Source organism: Dermochelys coriacea, chromosome 10, assembly GCF_009764565.3.
Source record: "Dermochelys coriacea isolate rDerCor1 chromosome 10, rDerCor1.pri.v4, whole genome shotgun sequence".
Classification (NCBI taxonomy): domain Eukaryota; kingdom Metazoa; phylum Chordata; order Testudines; family Dermochelyidae; genus Dermochelys; species Dermochelys coriacea.
The window spans coordinates 27,588,698-27,614,916 of record NC_050077.1 but is presented as its reverse complement, the minus strand read 5'-3'; the positions used below and the strand labels follow the sequence as shown (position 1 = coordinate 27,614,916).

Genomic DNA, 26,219 nt, shown 5'->3' with positions numbered 1-26,219 from the left:
TCTACTGGGATAATTGGCCTTAAATTATTGAAGGCGACATGCAAAAGCATAGCACTGGCAATGCTGTATTCGAATTGTTTCAAAGGGTTGGAGTACATTTTCTGATCATGATATATAAATGTTTCTTTTGTTTTTTATATAGTGAAATGTAATTTTTAAAGTTATTTTAGCAATGTCAGCAGTAGATGAAGCATTTTAATTTTTCCAATTTTAAAATCATATTTATCTGCTTTAGCGCAACAAAAAAAAAAGAATGCTAGCAAGATCGGAAGTCTTTGTTTAGTCTAATATAAGAATGTTAAGTGCTTAGAATAGTCAAATAACATGCATCAGAAAAGACATACACATGTCTTCCTTTGGTGTTGAAGTATTTAGTGGTTAGTTTTTTTCATGATAATATTTCAAAGTTGCATAACCCTATCCCACTAACATGGGAGTAGGTAAAGTAAACAGTCTCAGTTGCATGTACTATATGTCAAAAATAATGCCGATATGAAGCAGTAAAATTTATTCAAAATGTTTGCATTTTTATTACTTTATCGAAGTTTCTTTCTATTCACATCATGTGATTTTGTTTGATCTTTTGAAAACTGGAACGTTTATGCTTAGTTATAAAAGTACCACTTTTGTTGGTGGTTTTCTTTTCTTTTCTTTTTTCTTTTCTTTTTTGTTTTTTTTTTGTTTTTGTTTTTTAAATAAGTAAAGGCTATACAGTTTGACAAAAGTTTAAATAACCCTAGTGTTGCATGGGAAAAATGTTTCTTACAATCACAACAGCATGACTAAGTAGGCAATGTTTTAGAGTATATTGGCATTCAGTGTTGAATTTTGTGCCCACATTTTTTTTATTTTGTTGAGACTATCTGCATGTCATTAAAAAGTGGTCCACTTTCTTTTCTCATTATTTCATTTTTTCTATGTGAAAACACTGTAAATTTGATTTTGATTTCATTTTTTTGTTAGATTTATTTTCCTCTGTAGTGACATTGAGAAAGGTATCTTTGGTATCATTCTTTGAATTCTTCAGGGGGTGTTATCTAACTGATGAAAGAGTAAAAAAAAACTTGTTCACATTTGTCGCTTATTTATTGCACATCTCAGTATGATTATAATTTTTCTAATTTGCATGTTACAGAAATGAAGCAAGAACAGGAAAATATTAAATTAAAGCGAGAGAACATAAGCAAACAAGTGGTCATTGACTGAAATAATAATGTGCATGTTGTTTTCCCCCCTTCTCCCTCCTGCATGCAGGGATTTGGTTTCGTAACTTTCGAAAATAGTGCTGATGCGGACAGGGCGAGGGAGAAATTACACGGCACCGTGGTAGAGGGCCGTAAAATCGAGGTGCATGTTCAAAATATTTTCCTTTTCATCTTTTTTATAAATGTCTGCTTCACTCTCATTTGTTGTTTCAGATGCATCATTGGTGTCTTTTGTGTGCTCCCCTTTCCCCTTCCCATTGTTTATATATATATATATATTTATATATAAAGAGATAATCTGGCCTTACTTGGGTTTTTTATTATTATTTCTTTTGTGATTATTATTATTATTATTATTATTATTATCATTATTGCTCTAAGGTGGATGACGGAAATGAGACAAAATAAAAGCTTTACTATTTTGAAGTTATTATTTTCTATGTTTTGTAAATCAATGGGTGCAGTAAATTCCAAAAAAACAATAAACAAAAAAAAATCAAAAACTAAAACAAAACTGTGAGACAGACAAAACAAAAACAAAAGGTCGGGGTTTTTTTCTTTTTGATGCCGGGTTGATGTGGGATCCACAGTGGCTTTCAAAATAACTCAGATTGGGAGATTATAGCATCCATAAAAATACAAAAGGAGACAAAAGTAAAACAAAAGAACAACAACAAAATCAATCTGTTTGAAAGTTTCATTTCAGAATAACCACCCAGGCTGGTTTTCCTGGTTGGCCTGACCCATCCAGCCCCATCAGAAAACAAACTCAAATGTTTTTGGTACCACTGGGTCCCCTTCAACACTGCCTCAGAGTCGTATTTGTTAGAATAAAAAAAAAGAGAGAGAGAGAAAAAATACCAGTTGAAAATGCTGTCGTCTTTTGAGTAAGATGTTGCATATTTTGCCTTTTCATTTTCCCCCTTCGACGGTAGCGCTTAGGGCCCTCACCAAACTCTCAGTAACCATGGTAACTGTATACATACCCATGCTGGCGATGGTGCTGAATGGTAAGTGGAGAAGTCCATCTGCCGTTTCACGTATTTAGCGCTGATATACCACGTGAATTTTTTTGACTTGTTGTATTAAGTTTTCTTGATGCTATATTTTTTTCTATATTGGTACGCCTGTAATTGAGTGTACGTTTTAAGCAAGCCTGGGAGGCACTGATTGGATTGAGGATATGACTTCGTGCACATCTTACTCAGATTGTTAACTCCATATTGTGTTAAATAATGCACCCTCTTTTTATCCTTTTGTTAGCTGTGATTTTAAAGCTTGAATGATTTTGTTAATTCTTGCAATGAAAAAGGCTCTTGTTCCAAGTGTTGAATGCTAGATGTTGCTTTTCCAATGGTACTTCTCTTCTAAAGGGTTATGTTGCACACTGCTAAAATTTGTTTGTCCCTTTTTTTGACATTTTATTTGTTTCCTTGTACCTTGTCTCTTCCCCCCTACTCCACTGCATGTTCCTTCATATAAAATATATTTTTTTCTGTTTTGAAATATTTATTGTTTCAGTGTTATCATGGAATACAAGCATGCTCTTAAATCTTAAATTATGCAGTATCTTTTTAATTTGCTTTTAATGTGTCTTTATTAAAGGTTAAATGATATGATGTTGCTTTATTGAAATGATTTGTAAATTTAAATGGTTATGAAAGTAAATGTAATTATATATAGTATGATTTTGTTATGCACCTACTGCCTTTTAAAAATTAAAATTGCATTTTATTTTTATATGACTAATAGCAGTAATAATGCATGCATTTAATAGAACCACAGACTCTCTCTATAACATTTACTAATTTAATTTTCTATGTGCATAGGTAAATAACGCGACAGCACGTGTAATGACAAATAAAAAGACAGTCAACCCTTATACAAATGGTAAGTGTGTGAGCTTTTGTTCCTTTCTTTTACTTTCAAATACCAGAATGCATGTAAGCCCTAATGTTGCAAGCTGGTCCCTGTGGGTGGACTCCTCCAAAAGCATGCAGACCTAATGACGGTTCTGTGGCCTCTACAAGGTCTCATGAGGCCATCCTCACAGAGTTCATTGCAGGATTGAGGGCTATAGTTGGGCAAACTGATGCACTCGGACAGAGGTCTGTTGACTTCGATGTGGCTCCTTGTAGGCACAGCATTCCATTTGCGTGCAACAAGTTGCAGAATCAGAACCTAAATAATGAACTATAGTAGCAATATGTAAACTGATGCTGCATCTACCAGAGAATATACTGCTAGGAATTGATTATTCTCTTCTGGCTTTGTGCAGTGTTAGTTTAGCAATGAATGAACTAATCATAGGGACAATTGCGCCCTGGATGATGGAGTCGGGGGGGGGGAAGGTCAGAAGGATGCTCCCTCTATCAAGCATGAGCTGCTCTTTGATATTACCATAATACAGCTTATTTCAGGATTGTTTCTGTTGTCTGTTCCACAATTTTTTGAGAAGAGAATACAAATTGTAATTGTTTTATGGTTCCCCTTTTTCTATACAGGAATCTAATTAGGAAATCACCTAAAAACAATGTCCTTGCTGTTGATTTAACAATGGGTACAATATTGTAGACTAATGACAGAAGAGTAGAAACAGGGGGAGGGATGTTCTGGGCAGTGCTTTTCAAAGAGATCCCCCCCCCCGCCCAAATCACTTTTCCAGTGCTTAATTCAGCAGTTTTGCTAAAAAACATTATTTTCTCTGAGTTATTTCAAATCATTAACACCTTTCAACTACAAAAATTAGCGCAGAAATGGATTTACTGACAATAATTATTTGTTCTATTTGGCTTGAATACTTTTGCTATAACCATTTGCTTTCCAAACTAATATCTTTGTTCCTATTTGCCCACCAAAAAATACAAAAGAAAACTGAACACGTATGATCAATAAAGGCAGGTTGCCACAGTTGGCTGAGACACTCTTCAGTGCTGAAATCTCATGGAAATTATTTTCCACATTAAGAGCTCATTATTGAGATTTTGCTAAAAATTGGGGCAAACAGAGGTGAGGTGTTTGTTTATTTTTTAATAAACAAGTCAGACTTTCCCCGCCCCCACCACAATAAAAATAAAATAATTGTTCTCAATTTGACATACAATTATTGACCTATTTATAATAATCTGGGAAGGACTAGTCTGAAATTCCTCAGGCTCTTCTAGAAACTTTTCTTTCTTTCTTTCTTTCTTTCTTTCTTTCTTTCTTTCTTTCTTTCTTTCTTTCTTTCTTATTCATACAAATATGTGTCTGCCAAGTGATGAAAATGGAAAGCTTCCTTCATTGTTGCTGATTTTTATATAAAATGTCAGCCCAGTGGATCAAACCAGACAGGCACAAGGCTTGACTGGGTCATACAATAACATTTTGTTCTAACAGTAAGTTGGAATATTTTTTATACATGTGAAGATTTCACTCTTTTGTTCAATATGTTGTATGACAGAGGGGATAAAAGAAAGTTTGTTATAAATGATTTTGCATTTATTTAAATTAATCTTACCACAAAGGTTAAAGAACAGGGTTTTCTCTATTAAGCATCAAATATCAAATCCAACCTCAAGGATGATGATGCTTGAAAAGGAAGCTCAGTCTTTTTATGAATGTCATCAGTGTTTTAGGGACAAGTTTACTTCAGTGTCACACAGAGTCATAGAATCATAGAATCATAGAATATCAGGGTTGGAAGGGACCCCAGAAGGTCATCTAGTCCAACCCCCTGCTCAAAGCAGGACCAAGTCCCAGTTAAATCATCCTAGCCAGGGCTTTGTCAGCCTGACCTTAAAAACCTCTAAGGAAGGAGATTCTACCACCTCCCTAGGTAACGCATTCCAGTGTTTCACCACCCTCTTAGTGAAAAAGTTTTTCCTAATATCCAATCTAAACCTCCCCCATTGCAACTTGAGACCATTACTCCTCGTTCTGTCATCTGCTACCATTGAGAACAGTCTAGAGCCATCCTCTTTGAAACCCCCTTTCAGGTAGTTGAAAGCAGCTATCAAATCCCCCCTCATTCTTCTCTTCTGCAGACTAAACAATCCCAGCTCCCTCAGCCTCTCCTCATAAGTCATGTGCTCTAGACCCCTAATCATTTTTGTTGCCCTTCGCTGTACTCTTTCCAATTTATCCACATCCTTCTTGTAGTGTGGGGCCCAAAACTGGACACAGTACTCCAGATGAGGCCTCACCAGTGTCGAATAGAGGGGAACGATCACGTCCCTCGATCTGCTCGCTATGCCCCTACTTATACATCCCAAAATGCCATTGGCCTTCTTGGCAACAAGGGCACACTGCTGACTCATATCCAGCTTCTCGTCCACTGTCACCCCTAGGTCCTTTTCCGCAGAACTGCTGCCGAGCCATTCGGTCCCTAGTCTGTAGCGGTGCATTGGATTCTTCCATCCTAAGTGCAGGACCCTGCACTTATCCTTATTGAACCTCATTAGATTTCTTTTGGCCCAATCTTCCAATTTGTCTAGGTCCTTCTGTATCCTATCCCTCCCCTCCAGCGTATCTACCACTCCTCCCAGTTTAGTGTCATCCGCAAATTTGCTGAGAGTGCAATCCACACCATCCTCCAGATCATTTATGAAGATATTGAACAAAACGGGCCCCAGGACCGACCCCTGGGGCACTCCACTTGACACCGGCTGCCAACTAGACATGGAGCCATTGATCACTACCCGTTGAGCCCGACAATCTAGCCAGCTTTCTACCCACCTTATAGTGCATTCATCCAGCCCATACTTCCTTAACTTGCTGACAAGAATGCTGTGGGAGACCGTGTCAAAAGCTTTGCTAAAGTCAAGAAACAATACATCCACTGCTTTCCCTTCATCCACAGAACCAGTAATCTCATCATAAAAGGCGATTAGATTAGTCAGGCATGACCTTCCCTTGGTGAATCCATGCTGACTGTTCCTGATCACTTTCCTCTCCTCTAAGTGCTTCAGGATTGATTCTTTGAGGACCTGCTCCATGATTTTTCCAGGGACTGAGGTGAGGCTGACCGGCCTGTAGTTCCCAGGATCCTCCTTCTTCCCTTTTTTAAAGATGGGCACTACATTAGCCTTTTTCCAGTCATCCGGGACTTCCCCCGTTCGCCACGAGTTTTCAAAGATAATGGTCAAGGGCTCTGCAATCACAGCCGCCAATTCCCTCAGCACTCTCGGATGCAATTCGTCCGGCCCCATGGACTTGTGCACGTCCAGCTTTTCTAAATAGTCCCTAACCACCTCTATCTCTACAGAGGGCTGGCCATCTCTTCCCCATTTTGTGATGCCCAGCACAGCAGTCTGGGACCTGACCTTGTTAGTGAAAACAGAGGCAAAAAAAGCATTGAGTACATTAGCTTTTTCCACATCCTCTGTCACTAGCTTGCCTCCCTCATTCAGTAAGGGGCCCACACTTTCCTTGGCTTTCTTCTTGTTGCCAACATACCTGAAGAAACCCTTCTTGTTACTCTTGACATCTCTTGCTAGCTGCAGCTCCAGGTGCGATTTGGCCCTCCTGATATCTTTCCTACATGCCCGAGCAATATTTTTATACTCTTCCCTGGTCATATGTCCAACCTTCCACTTCTTGTAAGCTTCTTTTTTATGTTTAAGATCCGCTAGGATTTCACCATTAAGCCAAGCTGGTCGCCTGCCATATATCTATTCTTTCGACTCATCGGGATGGTTTGTCCCTGTAACCTCAACAGGGATTCCTTGAAATACAGCCAGCTCTCCTGGACTCCCTTCCCTTTCATGTTAGTCCCCCAGGGGATCCTGGCCATCTGTTCCCTGAGGGAGTCAAAGTCTGCTTTCCTGAAGTCCAGGGTCCGTATCCTGCTGCTTACCTTTCTTCCCTGCGTCAGGATCCTGAACTCAACCAACTCATGGTCACTGCCTCCCAGATTCCCATCCACTTTTGCTTCCCCCACTAATTCTACCCGGTTTGTGAGCAGCAGGTCAAGAAAAGCGCTCCCCCTAGTTGGCTCCCCTAGCACTTGCACCAGGAAATTGTCCCCTACGCTTTCCAAAAACTTCCTGGATTGTCTATGCACCGCTGTATTGCTCTCCCAGCAGATATCAGGAAAATTAAAGTCACCCATGAGAATCAGGGCATGCGATCTAGTAGCTTCCGTGAGTTGCCGGAAGAAAGCCTCATCCACCTCATCCCCCTGGTCCGGTGGTCTATAGCAGACTCCCACCATGACATCACTCTTGTTGCACACACTTCTAAACTTAATCCAGAGACACTCAGGTTTTTCCACAGTTTCGTACCGGAGCTCTGAGCAGTCATACTGCTCCCTTACATACAGTGCTACTCCCCCACCTTTTCTGCCCTGCCTGTCCTTCCTGAACAGTTTATAACCATCCATGACTGTACTCCAGTCATGTGAGTTATCCCACCAAGTCTCTGTTATTCCAATCACGTCATAATTCCTTGACATCACCAGGACCTCCAGTTCTCCCTGCTTGTTTCCAAGGCTTTGTGCATTTGTATATAAGCACTTGAGATAACCTGTTGATCGCCCCTCATTCCCAGTATGAGGCAGGAGCCCTCCCCTCACAGACATTCCTGCCTGTGCTTCCTCCCGGTATCCCGCTTTCCCACTTACCTCAGGGCTTTGGTCTCCTTCCCCCGGTGAACCTAGTTTAAAGCCCTCCTCACTAGGTTAGCCAGCCTGCTGGCAAAGATGTTCTTCCCTCTCTTCGTAAGATGGAGCCCGTCTCTGCCCAGCACTCCTCCTTCATGGAACACCATCCCATGGTCAAAGAATCCAAAGCCTTCTCTCCGACACCACCTGCGTAGCCATTCGTTGACCTCCACGATTCGACGGTCCCTACCCAGGGCTTTTCCTTCCACGGGGAGGATGGACGAGAACACCACTTTCGCCTCCAACTCCTTTATCCTTCTTCCCAGAGCCACGTAGTCCGCAGTGATCCGCTCAAGGTCATTCTTGGCAGTATCATTGGTGCCCACGTGGAGAAGCAGGAAGGGGTAGCGATCCGAGGGCTTGATGAGTCTCGGCAGTCTCTCCGTCACATCACGAATCTTAGCCCCTGGCAAGCAGCAGACTTCTCGGTTTTCCCGGTCAGGGCGGCAGATAGATGACTCAGTCCCCCGGAGGAGAGAGTCCCCGACCACCACCACCCGCCTTCTCCTCTTGGGAGTGGTGGTCGTGGAACCCCCAACCTCAGGACATCGCATCTCATGCCTCCCAACCAGCGGAGTCTCCTTCTGCTTTCTCCCCCCAGACATATCATCTGGTCCACTCTCCGCATTGGTACCTGTGGAGAGAACATGAAAGCGGTTAGTTACCTGTGTCTGTGTTACTGGAACCCGGACATTCCGCTTACCTCTTCTGGAGGTCACATGTTGCCAAGCTTCTTCACTGGCCTCTTGGCTCCTCTGTGCAACCTGCTCTATATCTTTAGAGCTTTGTGCCCCTAGAAGGCTATCCTGAGTTTGGTCCAGAGAATCCTCAGTCTCTCGTATACAACGCAGGGTCGTTACCTGTTGCTCCAGACCTTCAATCTTCTCTTCCAATATGGAGACCAGCTTGCACTTTGTACAGACAAAGTCGCTTCTGTCCTGTGGAAGAAAGACAAACATGGCACATCCAGTGCAGGTCACAACAGCTGAACCCCCCCCTTCCATATCACCTACCTACTATGAGCTTCCTCAGAGACGTTGCAAGATGTAAGCCTCACTGGGCTCACTCCAGGCGAACTCCCAGGCAAACTCCTGCTGTGAGCTGCTCTGCTGTCCCCGCTGCTCCGCTGCCGCTCAGCTGGTTCGCGAGGCTCTGGCTATTTTTAAACAGCCAGGCTTCCCTGACGCAAACACACAGACACCCTAATGCCCGCCCCCTGCAGGCTAGCAGCCAATCAGACACTCACTCAGGCTCTCTCCCTGCCCTCCCAGCAAACACACGCTCGGATACTTCCTCAGCAAGCAAACACACACACTCGGATACTTACCAGTCCCAGGCAAACTCCTGCTGTGAGCTGCTCTGCTGTCCCCGCTGCTCCGCTGGTTCGCTGCCGCTCAGCTGGTTCGCGAGGCTCTGGCTATTTTTAAAGTAGTAGTTACTTTAGAGTAGAGTAGAGTAGGTGTTAGAGTAGAGTAGGTGTTACCTTGCTTTTTAGTATTGTCATTTTTTTACATCTGAAATGTAGGCTCCTGAAATCATAGAATCATTGACTTTAAGATCAGAAGGGACCATTATGATCATCTAGTGTGACCTCCTGCACAATGCAGGCCACGGAATCTCACCCAGCGACTCCTATAACAAACCCCTAACTTATGTCTGAGCTACTGAAGTCCTCAAATCGTAGTTTAAAGACTTCAAGGTGCAGAGAATCCTCCAGCAAGTGACCCATGCCCCACGCTGCAGAGGAAGGCGAAAATTGTGTTGATAAAAGCATTTCCCACATAATTTGAAGCTTTCTCTTGAACTTCTTGACTTGTGTTCCTCATTTTTAATCTTTTCTCCATTTGCGAAAAATCAGCAATCAGACATGTAAGCCCACATAATGACTTAGGTTTGTAGTGCTTGTTCAAAGTATCACACACAGGCCCAGCATCGGGGGTGGGGGCAATTGCCATGGGTCCTGGGCAATTTAAAAGGGCCGCCGGCAGCAAAGCAGGGCTAAGGCAGACTTCCTGCCCACCCTCTCTCTACTCCGCACTGCTCCTGGAATCAGACAGCATATCTCTGCGGCCCTTGGGGAGGGGGTCTCCATGTGCTGCCCCTGCCCCAAGCGCCGACTCTGCAGCTCCCATTAGCTGGGAACTGTGGCCAATGGGAGCTGTGGGGGTGGTGCCTGCGGGTAGTGGCGCACGGAGACTCCCTGGGGCCCCCTCCTAGGAGCCGCTAACAGAGAGCTGTGCCGGTCACTTTCAGGAGCCGCCTGAGGTAAGCGCCGACCCCCTGACCCTCTCCTGCACCCCAACCTCACCCCACAACCAAACTCCCTCCAAGAGCCCATACCCTGGACCCCCTCCAGCACTCAAACTCCCACCCAGAGCCTGCACGCCACACAGCCTTCCGCATCCAAACTCCCTCCCAGACCCCTCACCCTCTCTAGCACCCAAACTCCCTCGCAGAGCCTACACCCCCAACCCCCTGCCCCAGCCTGGTGAAAGTGAGTGAGGGTGGGGGAGAGCGCACGATGGAGGGAGGGGGGATAGAGTGAGCAGGGGGCAGGGCCTCAGAGAAGGGGTGGGACAGGGACATGATCTCAGGAAAGGTGCAGGGTAGGGGATGGGCCAAGGGTCTTTGGATTTGCGCGATTAGACGGTTGACAACTCTACTGGGCGGACATGTGGAAGCCCTGGCCGTGTAATTGCTACCACCACTGGTCATGCAAGTTTATGCTAGCAGATAGATGGATTTTTGTTACTTACCTTGTGCTTGTCATTTCTTTTGGAAATATAGCTGCTTTTTCATTGTGAGTTAGCTGCCTGTTAGTAAGGAACATGCACTAGACTGGCAAAGTGACTTTCAGATGTCTTTAGATTTTCTAGCCTATCGTGTCCCATATTTAACTCCAGGAACGTTTATTCTTCAGTCAAATGCTCATTTTATAATTTAAGGCATTAGACTGAAACCTACGGGCTTATAGGGCACACAGGCTTGCATAAGTGGTATTAGAGTTGGGACTTCAACTATGACCGAGGAACATGTAGCACAAGTCAGGACAGGGATATAGAGAGATGCTGCAAAACTCACCTTTGCATTGCCCTGGCGCTTCGGTATGCTGAGCTAATTCCTAAGAATCTGAAACCACAGCCAAACATAAGCTCAGTGAAGGGGTATCCTTGACATACCCCTTTCCTCCAGCCATGCCCAGTATGCAAACAGCAAAGAGGAAAGGTCTTGTAAGAACCTCTATGCCAGTAGGGTATCCCCTTAGAATGGGAGGTTTCAGAGTAGCAGCCGTGTTAGTTTGTATCCGCAAAAAGAAAAGGAGGACTTGTGGCACCTTAGAGACTAAGTCCTCCTTTCCCTTACAATGGGGTGATCCTGTCATGGCTAGTTATGCCAACTATACAGCCAGAGTCTACTGGCAACATGGAGCAAAGCAGATGCACGACACTAGCATATCTGGCCTTAGAAGTGGAAAATGTCCTTTGATGTTATGTCCATCTTCCTGCCAAAGCAGGATAGCTTTCTACAGTACATGATTGTTCCCTACAGTGCACTTAACCTATATTTCTTTGGATGACTATATAGATTTATTTTTTCACAGTTGCAGCTTTTAGAGTTTCAACATGAGGGGGAGATTAGTGTTGTGGCAATAAGGAAAATGCATCAAATTATACCCACTGGGGAGAATTTGCCTCATCCAACTGCTAAACCGGGGTTCTTTGACAGTTCCTTGCTTCTATCATGCTTGATTAACCCACACAGTTATGGGCCAGTATGTACTTCTTTGACAAGATAAAGTAAAGTTTAATGGCTGTTATTTTCCTGATGAATGAAGTCTTTCCTGTCTTAGCTACCAAAAGTTCAATGGTACAGCCATCGGAATGGGAAGGAAATGAAATATGGTCGTGACTTTCAGCTGTGAGCATCCATCTGCATTTACCAGGATTTTTTTTTCTCTTGGACAAATTGAGTGGCCATTAGTGTTAATTCAAAGCTGAGCAGTAGGTGTCATCCCCTTTGACAGCAGAGACTGAAGGATCTGAAATTCACTCAAATCACACATCTTTTGGACTGTACTGGTTCAAGATCTCTAAGGAGAAAACTTAGGGTTGGGGTTAGGGTCAAAATACCCTTCAGTAGCACTTTTAAAACCAAGGTGTTCATGAAAATTCACAAGAAAAAATTAGTCACCATGGCTCTACCAATTTCCAACATAGGTAATTACATTCTGGATATTTAAGACTTATTTGCCCCTGAAGTGTAGATTTCGAATAATATTGTTCTTCACTATCCGTTTTATCTTATCAATGAATTGTTTTTTTATAAGAAAACACCCATCACTTGGGCTCTGACATTGATGAATTGCTATTTTCTGAAAAAACACTTATTGTGTCTCATGCCAGAGATGGCTGCATTTCAGTGATAGATGAAAGGGATTCCAATATGTTATAGTTCAGGAATGAGCTGCACTTGTGATCTCTCATTAAATCTCTCTGTTGGCACTTCTTTAAAGTGTGAGGGCACTTGTTTCAAGTGCAGTTTGCATTCACTTCTCTGAGAGTGGAACTCTGCGATTCACCCCACTTTTAAACTGGATCACCGAGCTACAGCACTCCCTGTTTACCAACCATATTTACCTCCATCTCGCCCAAACGCATTTATCTTCCAGCAGGTCCATCTAGATTTCATCTCTGCTATGGAAGCCTTTCCAGGAGCTATGATCAGCTAGTACAAGATGTGTTCAAAACAGAGTATGAATTATTTATCCATAGAACAATGCAAGGAGAGAGAACGAGTTAAAAATATCAAAAGCCTAAATGCATAATGCCTTCACCAAAACTTAACCTTTCCTTGACAGGTTAATTCAGGCTTCTGATTAACTCAGGCATGCCCCCCACCCCACCAAGCACTGAGGTTGGGTGAGTCAGGATGCCTCCTGCAACTGCTTCCCCTTGGTCAGCCCCACCCCCCACAAGGCTGTGTGCATGCTTGTCTTATTTTATCCAATTCAAACTACCTTTGACTGACCTGGGACCCTGACCCTGGTTTTAATTAGTTTATGGATTTCTCCAGAGGACATCTGAAGCAGTCTGCAAATGGTGGCTTCCCTGTATTATCTATATGAGCAGCAGGAAATTGCATTGTGTTTACAACCATTGCTTTGGCTTATTGCAGGATTTAACTCTTAGTCACCTTTTATGCATCAGTAAAATAACCACAATTATATATAGACATATAATTATCTAGCAATCTATCTAGCTATCTGTAACATTAATAAAAATTAACACAGATAATTCCCACATTCCTCACACTATATATAGGCCCCACTCCTGCTTAAAAATCAAAACAATGGCAAATCTGTAGTTGACTCCAGTGATTCAGGATCAGGATCATAGTTTTTAAGTACAGTATTTTCAGATGAAAGATCTTATACAAATATGAAATACCACTCTATGCATACAGATTTGTTTAGGGTTTCTTCCCTTTTTCTGCTGCCTCTGAAAACATGGGATCCAAGTCATCTCATGTCCCAAGTGAAAGATCGCTTTCAGTGGGCACCTGTTAACCCAGGAGAAGATAGGAGTGTGATGGGGAACCTTTCACATAGCTTGTCAAGCTTTTTAAATAATTGTCAATCTTTGCTGAGGTAAGGCTTGAAATAGATATGTTTTCACATCTTCGGATTGAAGTGATGTAGGAAAGGTGTGTGGGGAAGCTTAAGTGGCTTCTGCCTACAATGCACTGTTTACTGTCTTGAGCCAGTGCTTACCAGTCTGTGTTTTATGAGCATTAGAATTCACAAAATATAACCACCACTCCAGGAAAAAAAGCCAATACTTTATACAATCCTCAGTTCTCACCATTTATATTTCATGGTGACATAGCCAGACCACTGCATATTTAAGGATAAACAGTTTAATCATTTCTTCAATATATAAATATTGTGATCAAACTTGTATATCTACATATAATTTCCACTAAAACTACAGGATCCTGAAATAACAGCTTCATACTCCCATTTTCTATATAGAAATTTAATATTTATTAATAGTATTTATAATTATAATATTTACTCAATCCTTTTTCTGTTGTTGCTGTTTTGTTTTTTTGCTGTAGGCTGGAAATTAAATCCAGTTGTCGGTGCAGTTTATAGTCCAGAATTCTATGCAGGTAAGAGTACCACTATACTTGTTAGTTTTATCTTGCTTTTATTGTTGTTGAAAGTGTACAAAGTGTTTTGAGTATGAGTTCGTTTATTTCGCATTGCCTGCCAATCATTAAAAAGTTTATAATGAAGGTTTTTACCAATAACCTGAGCAAATTAAAATCTACCCTTACAATACATTCAAGTATATGACTGTTATTTAATATTACATAATAGATAATATAATTCTCTGTGAAATCCACACTAATATGTAGACTATATCAGCACATTCACTTTTGCCTAAGGAGTAGTTTAGACTAATACTTAATAGAAAAACAGGAAAATATAACCATAATAATTTTATTTCTTTTAAGTATTAGTTTTAAAGTTTTTTTTCAATGTTTTGTTTGTAAATTTTTTGTGTATGCAATTTTAGACCTATTTGGGAAAATGACAATTGACTCAGGGCTCTTGACTGGGTGTTACTCCATTATTTAAGTTATTTAGTATCATAGCAGTTAAAAGGGAACACACCTATTTGTTCATGAAGTCTAAGCCACTGCCAGTGTAGGATAAGATCCCCCAAACTGAAGATGCATGCCATTTTAAACTGATACTTCATTTATTTTGGGCCAGCTGGCATGAGGGAATTATTTCACTTTTCAGACTCAGTGTTTTACTTGTGTATAAACAATTTTTTTCCAGTTAGAGTGGAAAAAACCTTTAGCAAATGGAATATCTTAATATATTCTTTGGCAATTTCTTTGCAAGTAGAAGTACAGATTAATATGTGCAAGTGTATTTATCTGAAAATTGCAGATTCCGAAAGGTGCATCTAATCCTAAAAATAACTTAAATCTTGTTAATGTTATACCTGTGGAAACCACCTTTTATCTATCGAATCTACAGCGTGGCCAAGTTCTGCCCTGGGGCACATGGGCTCAGATCTCATTGGAGTCAATGGGATTGTGCCTGCATCCATCTGAATACAGAATAGGGCCATAATCAATAACATCTATAAAAAGTGCTGTGAAACCGTAACACTTAGGATTGACAACTTTCAAATTGCACAAAACCGAACAGCCCTGCCCTGCTCCTTCTCCGGGGCCCTTCCCCCATTCGCTCCATCTCCCCTCCCGCCATCGCTCGCTTCCCCCACCTTCACTTACTTTCACCGGACTGGGACAGGGAGTTGCGGTGTGGCTGAGGGATGAGTACTCCAGCTGGGGGTGCAGGCACTGGGGTGGGGCTGGGGATGAGGGGTTTGGGGTGCAGGAGGGGGCTCCGGGCTGGGGTTGATGGGTTCGGGGTGCAGAAGGGGGCGAGGGCTCTCGGTGCAGGTGTGGACTCTGGGGTGGGGTTTGGGGTGAAGGAAGGGGCTTCAAGCTGGGGCAGGGGGTTGGAATGTGGGAGAGGGTTCGGGGGGTGGGGTCCTAATGGCACTTACTGCAGCTCCTGGGAAGCAGCCACCAGGTCCCTGCAGCCCCTAGATGCATGGGTGGCCAGGGAGGCTCCACATGCTGCCCTTGCACCCACAGGTGCCACCTCCACAGCTCCCATTGGCCGCTGTTCGTGGGGGGCAGGGGCAGCGCACAGAGCCTTCCTGGCTGCCCGTGCATCTAGGGACTGCAGGGACCTGGCAGCCACTTCTGGGACACATATGGAGCTAGGGCAGATAGGGAGCCTGCCTTAGCTCCGGGGCCATGTTGCGCCACCGACTGGCCTTTTAACAGCCTAGTCAGCGATGCCAACCGGAGCCGTGTGGGTCGCTTTTTGACCGGGCGTTCTGGTTGAAAACTGGATGCCTAGCAACCATAATAACACTTAAACTCCAGTTAAAGTCTGGTCTAAAGCCCACTGAATTTAGTCTCTCCGTTGACTTTGAATCAGGCCCTCAGAACACAGCTGACTGCCATTTTGAAGAGATTATCTGTTGAAAGTGAATAGTTGAACTGCAAAAGGCAAGCAGACACTGTGTATTTAAAAGATTCCAGTTGGTACTGAAATCATGTAAGTCTTTTGTAGGCCCCTAAGCCATACATGAATCTTATACTAAACTAGTTTAAGTAGCTCTATCCCTATCTTTCCATGCATCTTTTTTACATGGGTTTTGTATGTATATGAGGTACCAACAAGCTTTTTCATTTTTTTCTAAACCAAAAAAGTAGGTGCTATTACTACTCGCTCAGCTAATTAAAACATTGTAGGACATGTTTAGTTCATATTCTTTGAAAACTAACGTTGAGCTAAGACCAAAAATGGAGTGTTTCATCTCAAAAGAAGATACATAGCTGTCACTATAATGATTACTACCAGCAAATGCTATAATATATGTATATAAATGAAAAGACAGAAACAATCAAACATTTTTTCGGGGAAAACAAAGATGTTGAACAAGAGTAATTTAAAATACCCATATTGAAGTCAAAGGAAGCTGCCTGGGCACATCAAGAGCAGAATTTGGTCTATAGTGTGTTAATAAGCATTAAAGTGATGGATTGGTGGGGTCCACCATTGTGGTATTAAAATAATACTGAAATGTATAAAGCTATTTAAATAGCTTAATTCCTATCATAATTCTTAATTTAATTCAATGGAATTAAGTTATTTTAGCTCTACTCTAAGCATAGGCAGGATTTATTTCCCAGTTTTGTGTGTGTCTATAAGTCAAAATAGATAATGTGACATTGATCTGGTTTATATATTTAGCCAACCAACCCTGAACCTGCATGAATTAGGAAGTCAGAGTCATTAGTCGTTTTATATAAATGACTTTTTGTTAATGACAAATATCATAATATTCTCATAGTGCAATTATCGATTTTTCTCAAGCTTATGCAGAATTAACAACCTGGCTTCTAATTGTCTCACAGACTAGGGCATGAAGAGTTCACATATTTTTGTAAATTAAAATCAATATTTTCAATCTCTCCTAAAGGTAATTTTCCTAATTTAGTGGACATTTCCCTAACATTTATTTTGTCTTTTAATTATAAAATGGCAGGTTATTGATTTTTGTGTATAACCTCTTCAAGTCCCAAGTGCATTTTTATTGCCAACATGGGAGGTGTTTGCCCCTCTTAATGAGAAGCTTTAATTACCATTAGAACAGTATTAATTTAGTTTTATGAATTATGACATGTTGCCTACCACATTCTAAAAAGCTCTTATCAAGACACTTTATTTTTTTTATTTTTATCTGAAATTTTATTCCATTCATACATACAGGCAATTTTTTTAAACTGCACATCAAACTCCTATGTTGTTAGTGCCTTTAAAATACTGAATGAACAATGTTTCCCACAGACGTATTTAACCTTGGTTGAAAAGCAGTGTATGATTTTTATTTTAAAAAGAACTACATTAGATCTCCTAATGTGATAGAAAATAAAACAGTAAAACAGCAATGTAATGTCTGCCCACAATAATTGAATGGTTTGGCATATTGTGCCATTCTGTCCTATGTCATTTGTGGAGGAGGCAATAAAACTTTTGAAGACTTCGGAATTAGAAATAAGATGGGTAAGATTTTTAGTTTTTTTAGTTTAATTATGGTTTCCAATACTACCATGTTAAAATTTAACATGGAAAATACCTTCTACTTCACATTGTTGTATGCAGTGTTTTGTAGCTGTGTTGGTCCCAGGATTTTAGCGAGATAAGGTGGGTGAGCTAATATCTTTTATTGGACCAACTTCTGTACTGAGACAGTGTTCTGCGCAAGCTTGAAAGCTTCTCTCTCTCACCAACAGAAGTTGGTCCAATAAAAGATATTACCTCACTCAAACCCACCCTCTCTACTACTTCACTGTCAGTGCAAGAAGTTCCTTTTGCCTGCTAATAAATGATGAAAAATTTGACCACTTTGGAAATGAAAGATGATATATCTGCAGAGAAACTGTTGATTTAGAGGACCTTTAATCTTCATAAATAAGTAAAAAAACAGAAGGTTATACAAAGCTGTCTGGATGGCACTGATGAATGGCAGATTCACCCGTTTCTCAATTGCCGGTGAAGACACACGCCGCAAGGCTTAACCACATTGTACATCATATCTGCCAACTCATTTCTGTGATTAAATATTCCATCAATGCGGGCTATAAGGCAGTAAAGCTTAACAAGATTCATAAGATGCACCACTTGAATACACATAACTCACTTCCTTGGATGGAGAGCACCCCGCATGCACAAGAAAATTAGAATTGAGTTAAATTACTCCATAAGACAAGATCAATAAAGAAAGGAAAAGATCCCCTAATGCAATGCAAATCTAAGATATAGTTATGTCCTGATAACTTGAAGCAGACAATTAAAGTCAAAAGTGGAGAAATATAATGTGAATCAACTCTAAATCCCTGAAGATAATGGTAAACAGTAGGACTAGTGACATGATTGTTATTGCTCCACCTTTTTCTCTAAGTATACTATAAGAGCCGACCTTTCATTAAGAAAATGTGTGAGAGATAAAATGGAGAATGAACAGAGATACACGACAGACCCTGCATAAGCAAGTAATTATTTCCCTGTGAAAGATATTACAGCAAAACTATTTTTTGTCCTACTGAGTAGCTTTTTAAGTCTTTATAAGTGGCTTTGAAATGATCGTGGTTGAAGCAAATTAGAACATCAAGAAAGTATGGTTGCTTTTTGCCAGATGATAACATTAATAGCAATATGATAGTAATGGTTTCATATTTTGGTTAGGGTGTATACTTTGATGACCAGTCTGGCAGGACAATGATGTGCTAATGAGGTATCTTTTGGAATACAGCTGTTGTAATTAGGATTTCTAACAAACCACTCTAACAAAAGACCATGGAGACTATACCACAACATTGGCAAGTTGCCACAACCTTTCCAGTCCAAGATCTTTGTAAAGCACTTCAGCAATATTATGCTGGAGGCAGAAGTCCTGAGCTTTATCATTAACCAGTTTTTTTTGTGCTCAACTGTTAATATACACACTTTATAATCAATATGTAGGGTTTTTTAAACTTGCATTATCTTCAAATAGACCTCTTTCAACTAATAAAAACATACCATTTGGAATGAGAGCCTCCTCTGCTTTAATGAGGAAGTTACCGTACCAGATTTCTTCAACAAGAAGTGTTTGACAGAGATGCCATTGCCATTTCAATATAATATTTTCAGAACACCATTTTAAAAGGGTACAGGCCAGCTCCTCCCGAGGAATCGCAGAAAGAAGTACTGTCCTGTTTGTCTGACATGTACATTTTCACAAGTTTTGTTTTATTTATACATCTAACTAATTTTAAATACATTCCAGGGTGACTACTAAATAAACTGTATTAAGCTAAAGCCTTCTTTCCATCATTATGGTGCTGAAATACAGTTTCCAGGATACAGATTCTTATCTCCACTTGGAGGAGTGATCTGCTGGAACACTAGTTCTTCTATAAATCTTCTCTACCTCGTCTAAAAAAGAGATCTTGGAGTTATTGTTGATAGTTCTCTGAAAGCACTCAATGTGCAATGGCAGTCAAAAAAGTGAACAGAATGTTGGGAATCATTAAGAAAGGGATAGAAGATAAGACAGAAAATATCATGCTGCCTCTATATAAATCCACGGTACGCCCACATCTTGAATACTGCATGCAGATGTGGTTGTCCTATCTCAAAAAAGATATATTGGAAATGGTTCAGAAAAGGACAACAAAAATGATTAGGGGTATGGAATGGCTGCCATATGAGGAGAGATTAATAAAACCGGTGCCTTTCAGCTTGGAAAAGAGACTACTAAGGGGGGGATATGATTAGAGGTCTATAAAATCGTGACTGGTGCAGAAAAAGTAAATAAAGAAGTGTTATTTATTCCTTCTCAGAACACAATAACTAATGAAATTAATAGGCAGCAGGTTTAAAACAAACAAAAGGAAGTATTTTTTCCCACAACGCACAGTCGACTTGTGGAACTCCTTGCCAGTGGATGTAGTGAAGGCCAAGGCTATAACAGGGTTCAAAAAAGAACTAGATAAATTCATGAAGGATTGGTCCAACAATGGCTATTAGCCAGAATGGGCAGGGATAGTGTTCCTAGCATCTGTTTGCCAGAAGCTGGAAATGGGCAATGGGGGATGGATCACTTGATGATTACCTGTTCTGTGCATTCTCTCTGGGGCACCTGGCATTGCCCACTGTTGGAAGAAAGGTACTGGGCTACATGGACCTCTGGTCTGACCCAGTGTGGCTGTTCTTATGTTGTTATCTTTTTATCTATTTATTTATTTTTTGTCATGGGCATATTATATGTTTAATACCTACCCTTCCCATTGGCGTAGGGCAATCTTGCAGCAAATCTTTCTAACAACTACCCAAGTCTTAATTCCCAAACTAAGTCCTATGCTGCACCTGTCGGTCCTCCCTGAGAAGGACTTTTTACTCTGGATGGTGAATAATTGAGTGGTTTCTTATACTATAATTAACAGAATGTACAGTATTGTAGCAAAGGCATGAAGAATCCCATATTCCCTGAAGATATTATTTTTTTAATATTCATAATTTGAGAAAGCTAAAAACTATCTAAAAGACCTCAATACTTTAGACAGCTAATATTTTGAGCATTCATGATTAGAGAAGAGGTTGCTTTTTGGTAGAGTTCCTGTTTGCAAGAAGGGAGAAAAGGGGTTTCATACATGACCTTGAAGTCTAGAGTAGATGAATCTCTCTCAGATAACAAGCCATTATTCTGGTGAAATGTTACTATCTAGTTACAACCTTTAGGCACCATTGGGCATGATGATGGAGGTTCAGATGGATCTGTGAGTGTAGGGAAAGGCACAGGACTAATGGAAAAAGATGAAATGTTAAAGTAAATCAGTTTTACTTTACTGTTGGACTGTTATGGTGTTAGAGATGGTATTTCCCAATTTAGTTATGCAACTAAAATACGTTTCATTTTTCCTGGAAAAAATCAAGCTGTACTGGGAAAGTCACCAGCAATATACTCCAACAGAGGTTTAAAGACTCCTCATACAGCTACTGAGATACTATACTTTTGTGAGATTTTCATGGGGGTGTATGAACTATGTTCTTATGAGTCCTAAATATAAATCCTCCTAATTTTTAAATGCCTCTGTTGGATAATCTAGTGATTTTTCTCAGTGTGGCTACAAAGAAAAGTCATGTTATTTACTTTCTGTTGTGTGGTTGGACGGTGCCTAGCATAATGGGGTCCTGGTTGATGGCTGGGGCTCCTCTGCACTACCACAATACAAATAATTAATAACAATAATATTTTGAGGTCCTGATGAGGCCCCTTGATTTGCCTCCTTTCATAGAAGGGGGGCTTCTATTCTCTTCCTTGGGCCCTGCACATGATCCAGGGTTCTGAGAAAGGAAGGTGTGGGAACCAGAGCTGGTTGGGCTGGGGAGGATGCATTTTGTCATCTGTGCAGCTGTGGCATGGAAAAGTTAATACACCTCTTGGGAAGCTGTTACTAGAGGGAGTCCATTGAAGCTGCTCTGATAAACAGCTGCTGCAGGAGGTGCAGGGCCTCGGGCTAGATGGTTCTGACCCTCCTGCATATTCCCTGGCATCCATCAGATTTTGGGGCGGAGTAGGAGCTAAACCTTCCACTTCCCACCAAATGATACGATCCAGGGGAATCTCAGTGAGGAAATTCGTACATAGTTTCCCTTGGAAAAAGTCTTGTCCCAAAGCTTTTACTGTGAGAGAGGATGATCTGGCCCTTAGTTATCTTTATTAAAATAACTTACGGTGAGGAAGGGAACAATAATACATGGGGGTGCTTTCAGAAGTGACCAGTGTATTCATATGTGAAATAATAATGGAATAGTTAAGCATTCTCTGCCTTAGTAAAGGATTTGGCTGCTAAAAATGAAGAACAGCAACCTATTATTCAGTCTGACATTTCAGTACTGAGCTCTGTGATTCGCCACATCTCTGTTATATAGGGAACTATTGTTATATCCATTTGACAGACAGGGAAACTATTTTTGTAAAGCATGATTCTTTAAATATACCATACAAACAAGATTCCCATTCTTGGTTCTCTGCAAGAAAGGTAAGAACAATTTTCAGCCTGCTGAGGTACTGACAGCTGATCAGGAAAACCATCTACCTCCCCCATGTTCTGTTATAACTGCCTCAGCTCCCTCCAAAAGCTTCACAGTCAGCTCCTTTCCAAGCACAGTCACCACACATGCTCTGTGCCAGACTTTGTCCGATGCTGCTCTTTTCTTCTGATGGCTCTGCTTGAGAGGATTCTCCCATCTCCGTAATAATACAGTTTTCTCTAAATTAATCACCCCATTCCTAACTGTCATGTTTGCCTTTGAAAATCTGTCCCCAGCATGGCAGTTCATGTGGAACATAGGGGTGGGTCTAGTGCTCCTTCCCAACCATCAGTGCCTCAGAACACTAAAGCATTTGAAGTGCTAGGAGAGCTCCAACTTGTCTCACAGTTGCAAGCTGAGATCCAAGAGTGGAAATGATTTTTTAATGATCTCGTCAAAGAAGTAGAGTTTGGTAAGTAATTTCCCATTGTAGCTTTGTTTTATGCTTTAAAAATGAATATTTGTTTATAATTAACATAGGAACTATTGTAATATAGCACATGTAAGCACATAATTATGCGGGAAGGCAGGAAATTGCTGAGTAAATGGAAATTTGTACAAGAGAGGACTCGCACCTTTTTTCTCTTGCAGTGTCTGAGCACTGGGGGTTTTATCCCTATGCTAATCTTTCAGTCTCTGAGCACTGGGGTATTTCACTTAGCAGAGATAGGTGCCCTAAAAACACCACTACATGAGTGAATGGGCCATGTTTCACACAGAATCTTATGAGGTTAAATGATTGTTTATACTACAACTTTAGATCCTCAAATAAAAAGTTCACTGTATAGTACGTGCAAAGCATAACTTTTGTACAGTCATGTTGTGGTTTCCTATATATATATATTTCAATGTACTTTGCAATCTGATTAGATGTGTGACGTACCAGGGTACAACCGAGACTAGTTGGGGGCTCTGTCACCGCTGGAATGCTAGCCTGAATGCCTTCCAATGCCTAGCTATAGTAATCCCACCTTGGCCGCTCACAAACAGCCTTCCAGCATGCAAGCCACACCCTGTGTGTCTGTGTGTAACTGCAAACTGCCAGTTACACCCTGGCTCTCACCAGCCTCAGCTATAATGCAGAGTCAACCCAACACACTCCCAGTCATGGATTTTCCCCCACTAAATATATGTCCTGTACTGCCTAGCCCTCCCCTGGACAGTGCAGATATTTTAAGTTTATTAATCCTTTCAAGGAAGAATATACCAACTTATTATTTTAAATAGAGTTACCCAGACACTTCAATTTAAACTCACTGGATTAGATAAAATGGTAAAACAAGTTTATTAACTACAAAAAGAGAGATTTTAAGTGAGTATAAGTAATGACACATAAGTCAGAAATGGTTAGAAGATAAAACACTTACTTGTGTCTAATTTAACAAAAATATATTGTATTCAAGAAAAATGTCTCACCACATGTTTCCAGCAAAGTTACTGACCCCTCTTCCCCCCACCCACCCGCCAGTCCAATGGCTGTTTGCTGTTTTCCTCTGTCATCTTAGATACAATGCCAGATACAGAAAATGGAAGAGAGAAGAGGGTCCCTTGGGGTGTCCCCTCCTTTTTATAGGTTCAATCCCTCTCTTGAAAAAACATTTCCAGCTGAGAACCAAGAGACAAATGCTTGATGACTTTGTTTTCTTCTTAAATGTAAATTAAGGCAAGCACACATTCTTTTGTTTAGGACAGACCTGTTTGCTGACTTATTCTTGCCTTGAGTATAGGGAACTGGACTAGAAGACCTTGAGGTCCCTTCCAGTCCTACAATTCTATGATGATTCTGCTTGGGCAGGGTAGTGGGGTTTGGAAAACGTGTTATAACTTTACATACAATGACAGGTTTCAGAGTAGCAGCCGTGTTAGTCTGTATTCGCAAAAAGAAAAGGAGTACTTGTGGCACCTTAGAGACTAACAAATTTATTTGAGCATAAGCTTTCATGAGCTACAGCTCACTTCATCGGATGCATGAGCTGTAGCTCATGAAAGCTTATGCTCAAATAAATTTGTTAGTCTCTAAGGTGCCACAAGTATTCCTTTTCTTTTTACATACAATGTTGCCACACATATTCTATCAGGACAATACTAACCAGCAAATTATGAGTTTTCAAATTATATCTCACAAGGCATACCTTATACAAAGATTATTACATTAGTGTGTAGGATGTGAATAGAGGACTGTATTCCATCACAATATGTCTTTAATTTTGATCTCTGCTGTCAACTAAGTAGTTTCTCCCTCTAAATTTATTCTAGGACATTATTAGCTAAACAGATTAAGTTGTTTTCTAAATACAGACAAATTAACCAAATATTGTTTAATATCCCTTATGTTAATTATACCTAGATGTTCATTTTCAAAGCATAAAGCAAAGCTGTAACCACTGTTTAAAAAAATGTAATGTTAAAGTACTATCATACAAATGGCAAAATCCCAGTTAGATTAACAACACTGATGACAGTTAATGCATTTCTAAAACTTCTATGGAGCTGTTATAACCCATTACAGTCAAAATATTGGTTTATGAAAAATTAATAAAGCCAGTAGAAAATGGAATTCAACATCTGTACTAGCTATTTACACAGAAAGAATCACCCAGAATTAATTATGCCTTATGCTATGTTATAATGAGTTTTTCATTAAAATGTATACCATTATGGAAACTAAACAAGGATTATTCAAAGAATAATGCCAATGGCTGTTATTTTTTTGAGAGATTAAATTAGTTAATTGGTTGTACACTTAAATTGGAAAGGTTAATCAACATATATTTATCATTGTGTTAAAATCTGCATATTTTTTGGAAAAATACATAAATATAACAAATCTTTTGATGTTAAATATGTGAATATCCTGTATATATGTCCTGTATATGTGTCCTGTGTATCTTATAGTATTAATTATAAAGTGCAGTACAATAAGGGTTTGATCCTGCTCTCATCCAAATCATTGACTTGATTCATGCAGGCTTAATTATAGGGAAGTTTACAGTAAGAACTGGTGGAATGTGCTAAGCAAAGAACTAAATCAATGGAAGTTTGACCACTGCTTTCAACAAAAATATTTCCCAAACCCCAAATTGTACCAAAGGCATCAATGGGTACTAGAGAATACAGTAACCTCATGTACAAATGTGATAGAGATGAACACAGAGTGAAATGCTCCATGGAACCTCATTGGTTTTTATGAAGTAGAGGAAAGAGGGTGCTTGGTGTACATTGGTTGGGAGGCTGCTCCAGAGACAGTGGCTGCTACTGTTACAAAGAACAAAGATGGGGCAGGGAGTAAAAGAGGTACAGAAGCAGTCATGAGAGAGGCATAGGATCAAGGAAGCAGGTGGATGTGAAGGAATAGGTGAAGGCAGCAGGACACAAGGTAAGACAGAGTTATAAAATGCTTTAGAGTAGAAAAAAAGTTGACGTACATTTGGAAGAAGAGAGGAAACTAGTGCAGAGACAGAAGAACAAAGGAAACATGGCCAGAGCAACAGGGAAGGAAAAGTCCTCAAATGTCTGTGCCTCCTATATGAATAGGTTGAATTTTTAAAAGAAAGAGGACTTCCTTCCTTGTTCCACAAGTTGGAAGTCTCTCCCCCCTCCACATACACACACTCAGCGATAGTTAATTTACTGGTGCCAATCATTCCAGATGCTGGTTGTGAAGATCCCTTGCTTCTTTTGTTGTAAGATAAACATGTTCTTTCTAGACCCAAAGATAAAGCATACAGAATGGAACCAAGCACACACGTACATTTACCTATAACTGAGCTACATAATATGATTATTTTAAAGAGGGAGGTATTCCATTTAGGTCAGGGATATCAAACTCCCTTGTGAAGAGAACTGAATTACAATTTTAATCATGTTCTGTGGGCTGGTGTGCGAATTTAAGACCACATGCTCTCTCAAACTTACTGGAGAACTGCCAGTGATGTTAGAGGGACACAAGGATCAAGTGGAAAATAGGGTTTTTACATAAATAACTAAGCTTGTAGTAAATATAATTTATTGTTGTTCAGTACCTTATTGCAGTTACTTATTGCATTACCTTATTCCTCACTTAATGGGGAAATATGCTCATCATTAGGATCAGCACTTTCATCCTTTTCTTTCTTTTTTTTTCACCCCCCAT

General features: G+C 40.5%; 1 protein-coding gene across 36 annotated transcripts in view; it reads left to right on the top strand.

Annotated features, from left to right (window-relative positions):
• RBFOX1 (RNA binding fox-1 homolog 1) overlaps positions 1 to 26,219 on the top strand; it is a 2,470,149-nt gene that overhangs the window by 2,332,852 nt on the left and 111,078 nt on the right. For all 36 annotated transcript variants that reach the window (XM_038419714.2, XM_038419715.2, XM_038419718.2 and 33 more), the window contains 3 exons: positions 1,255 to 1,347; positions 3,035 to 3,095; positions 13,963 to 14,016. In XM_038419714.2, coding sequence (XP_038275642.1) covers positions 1,255 to 1,347; positions 3,035 to 3,095; positions 13,963 to 14,016 — 208 coding nt within the window. The remainder of the gene's footprint in view (positions 1 to 1,254; positions 1,348 to 3,034; positions 3,096 to 13,962; positions 14,017 to 26,219) is intronic.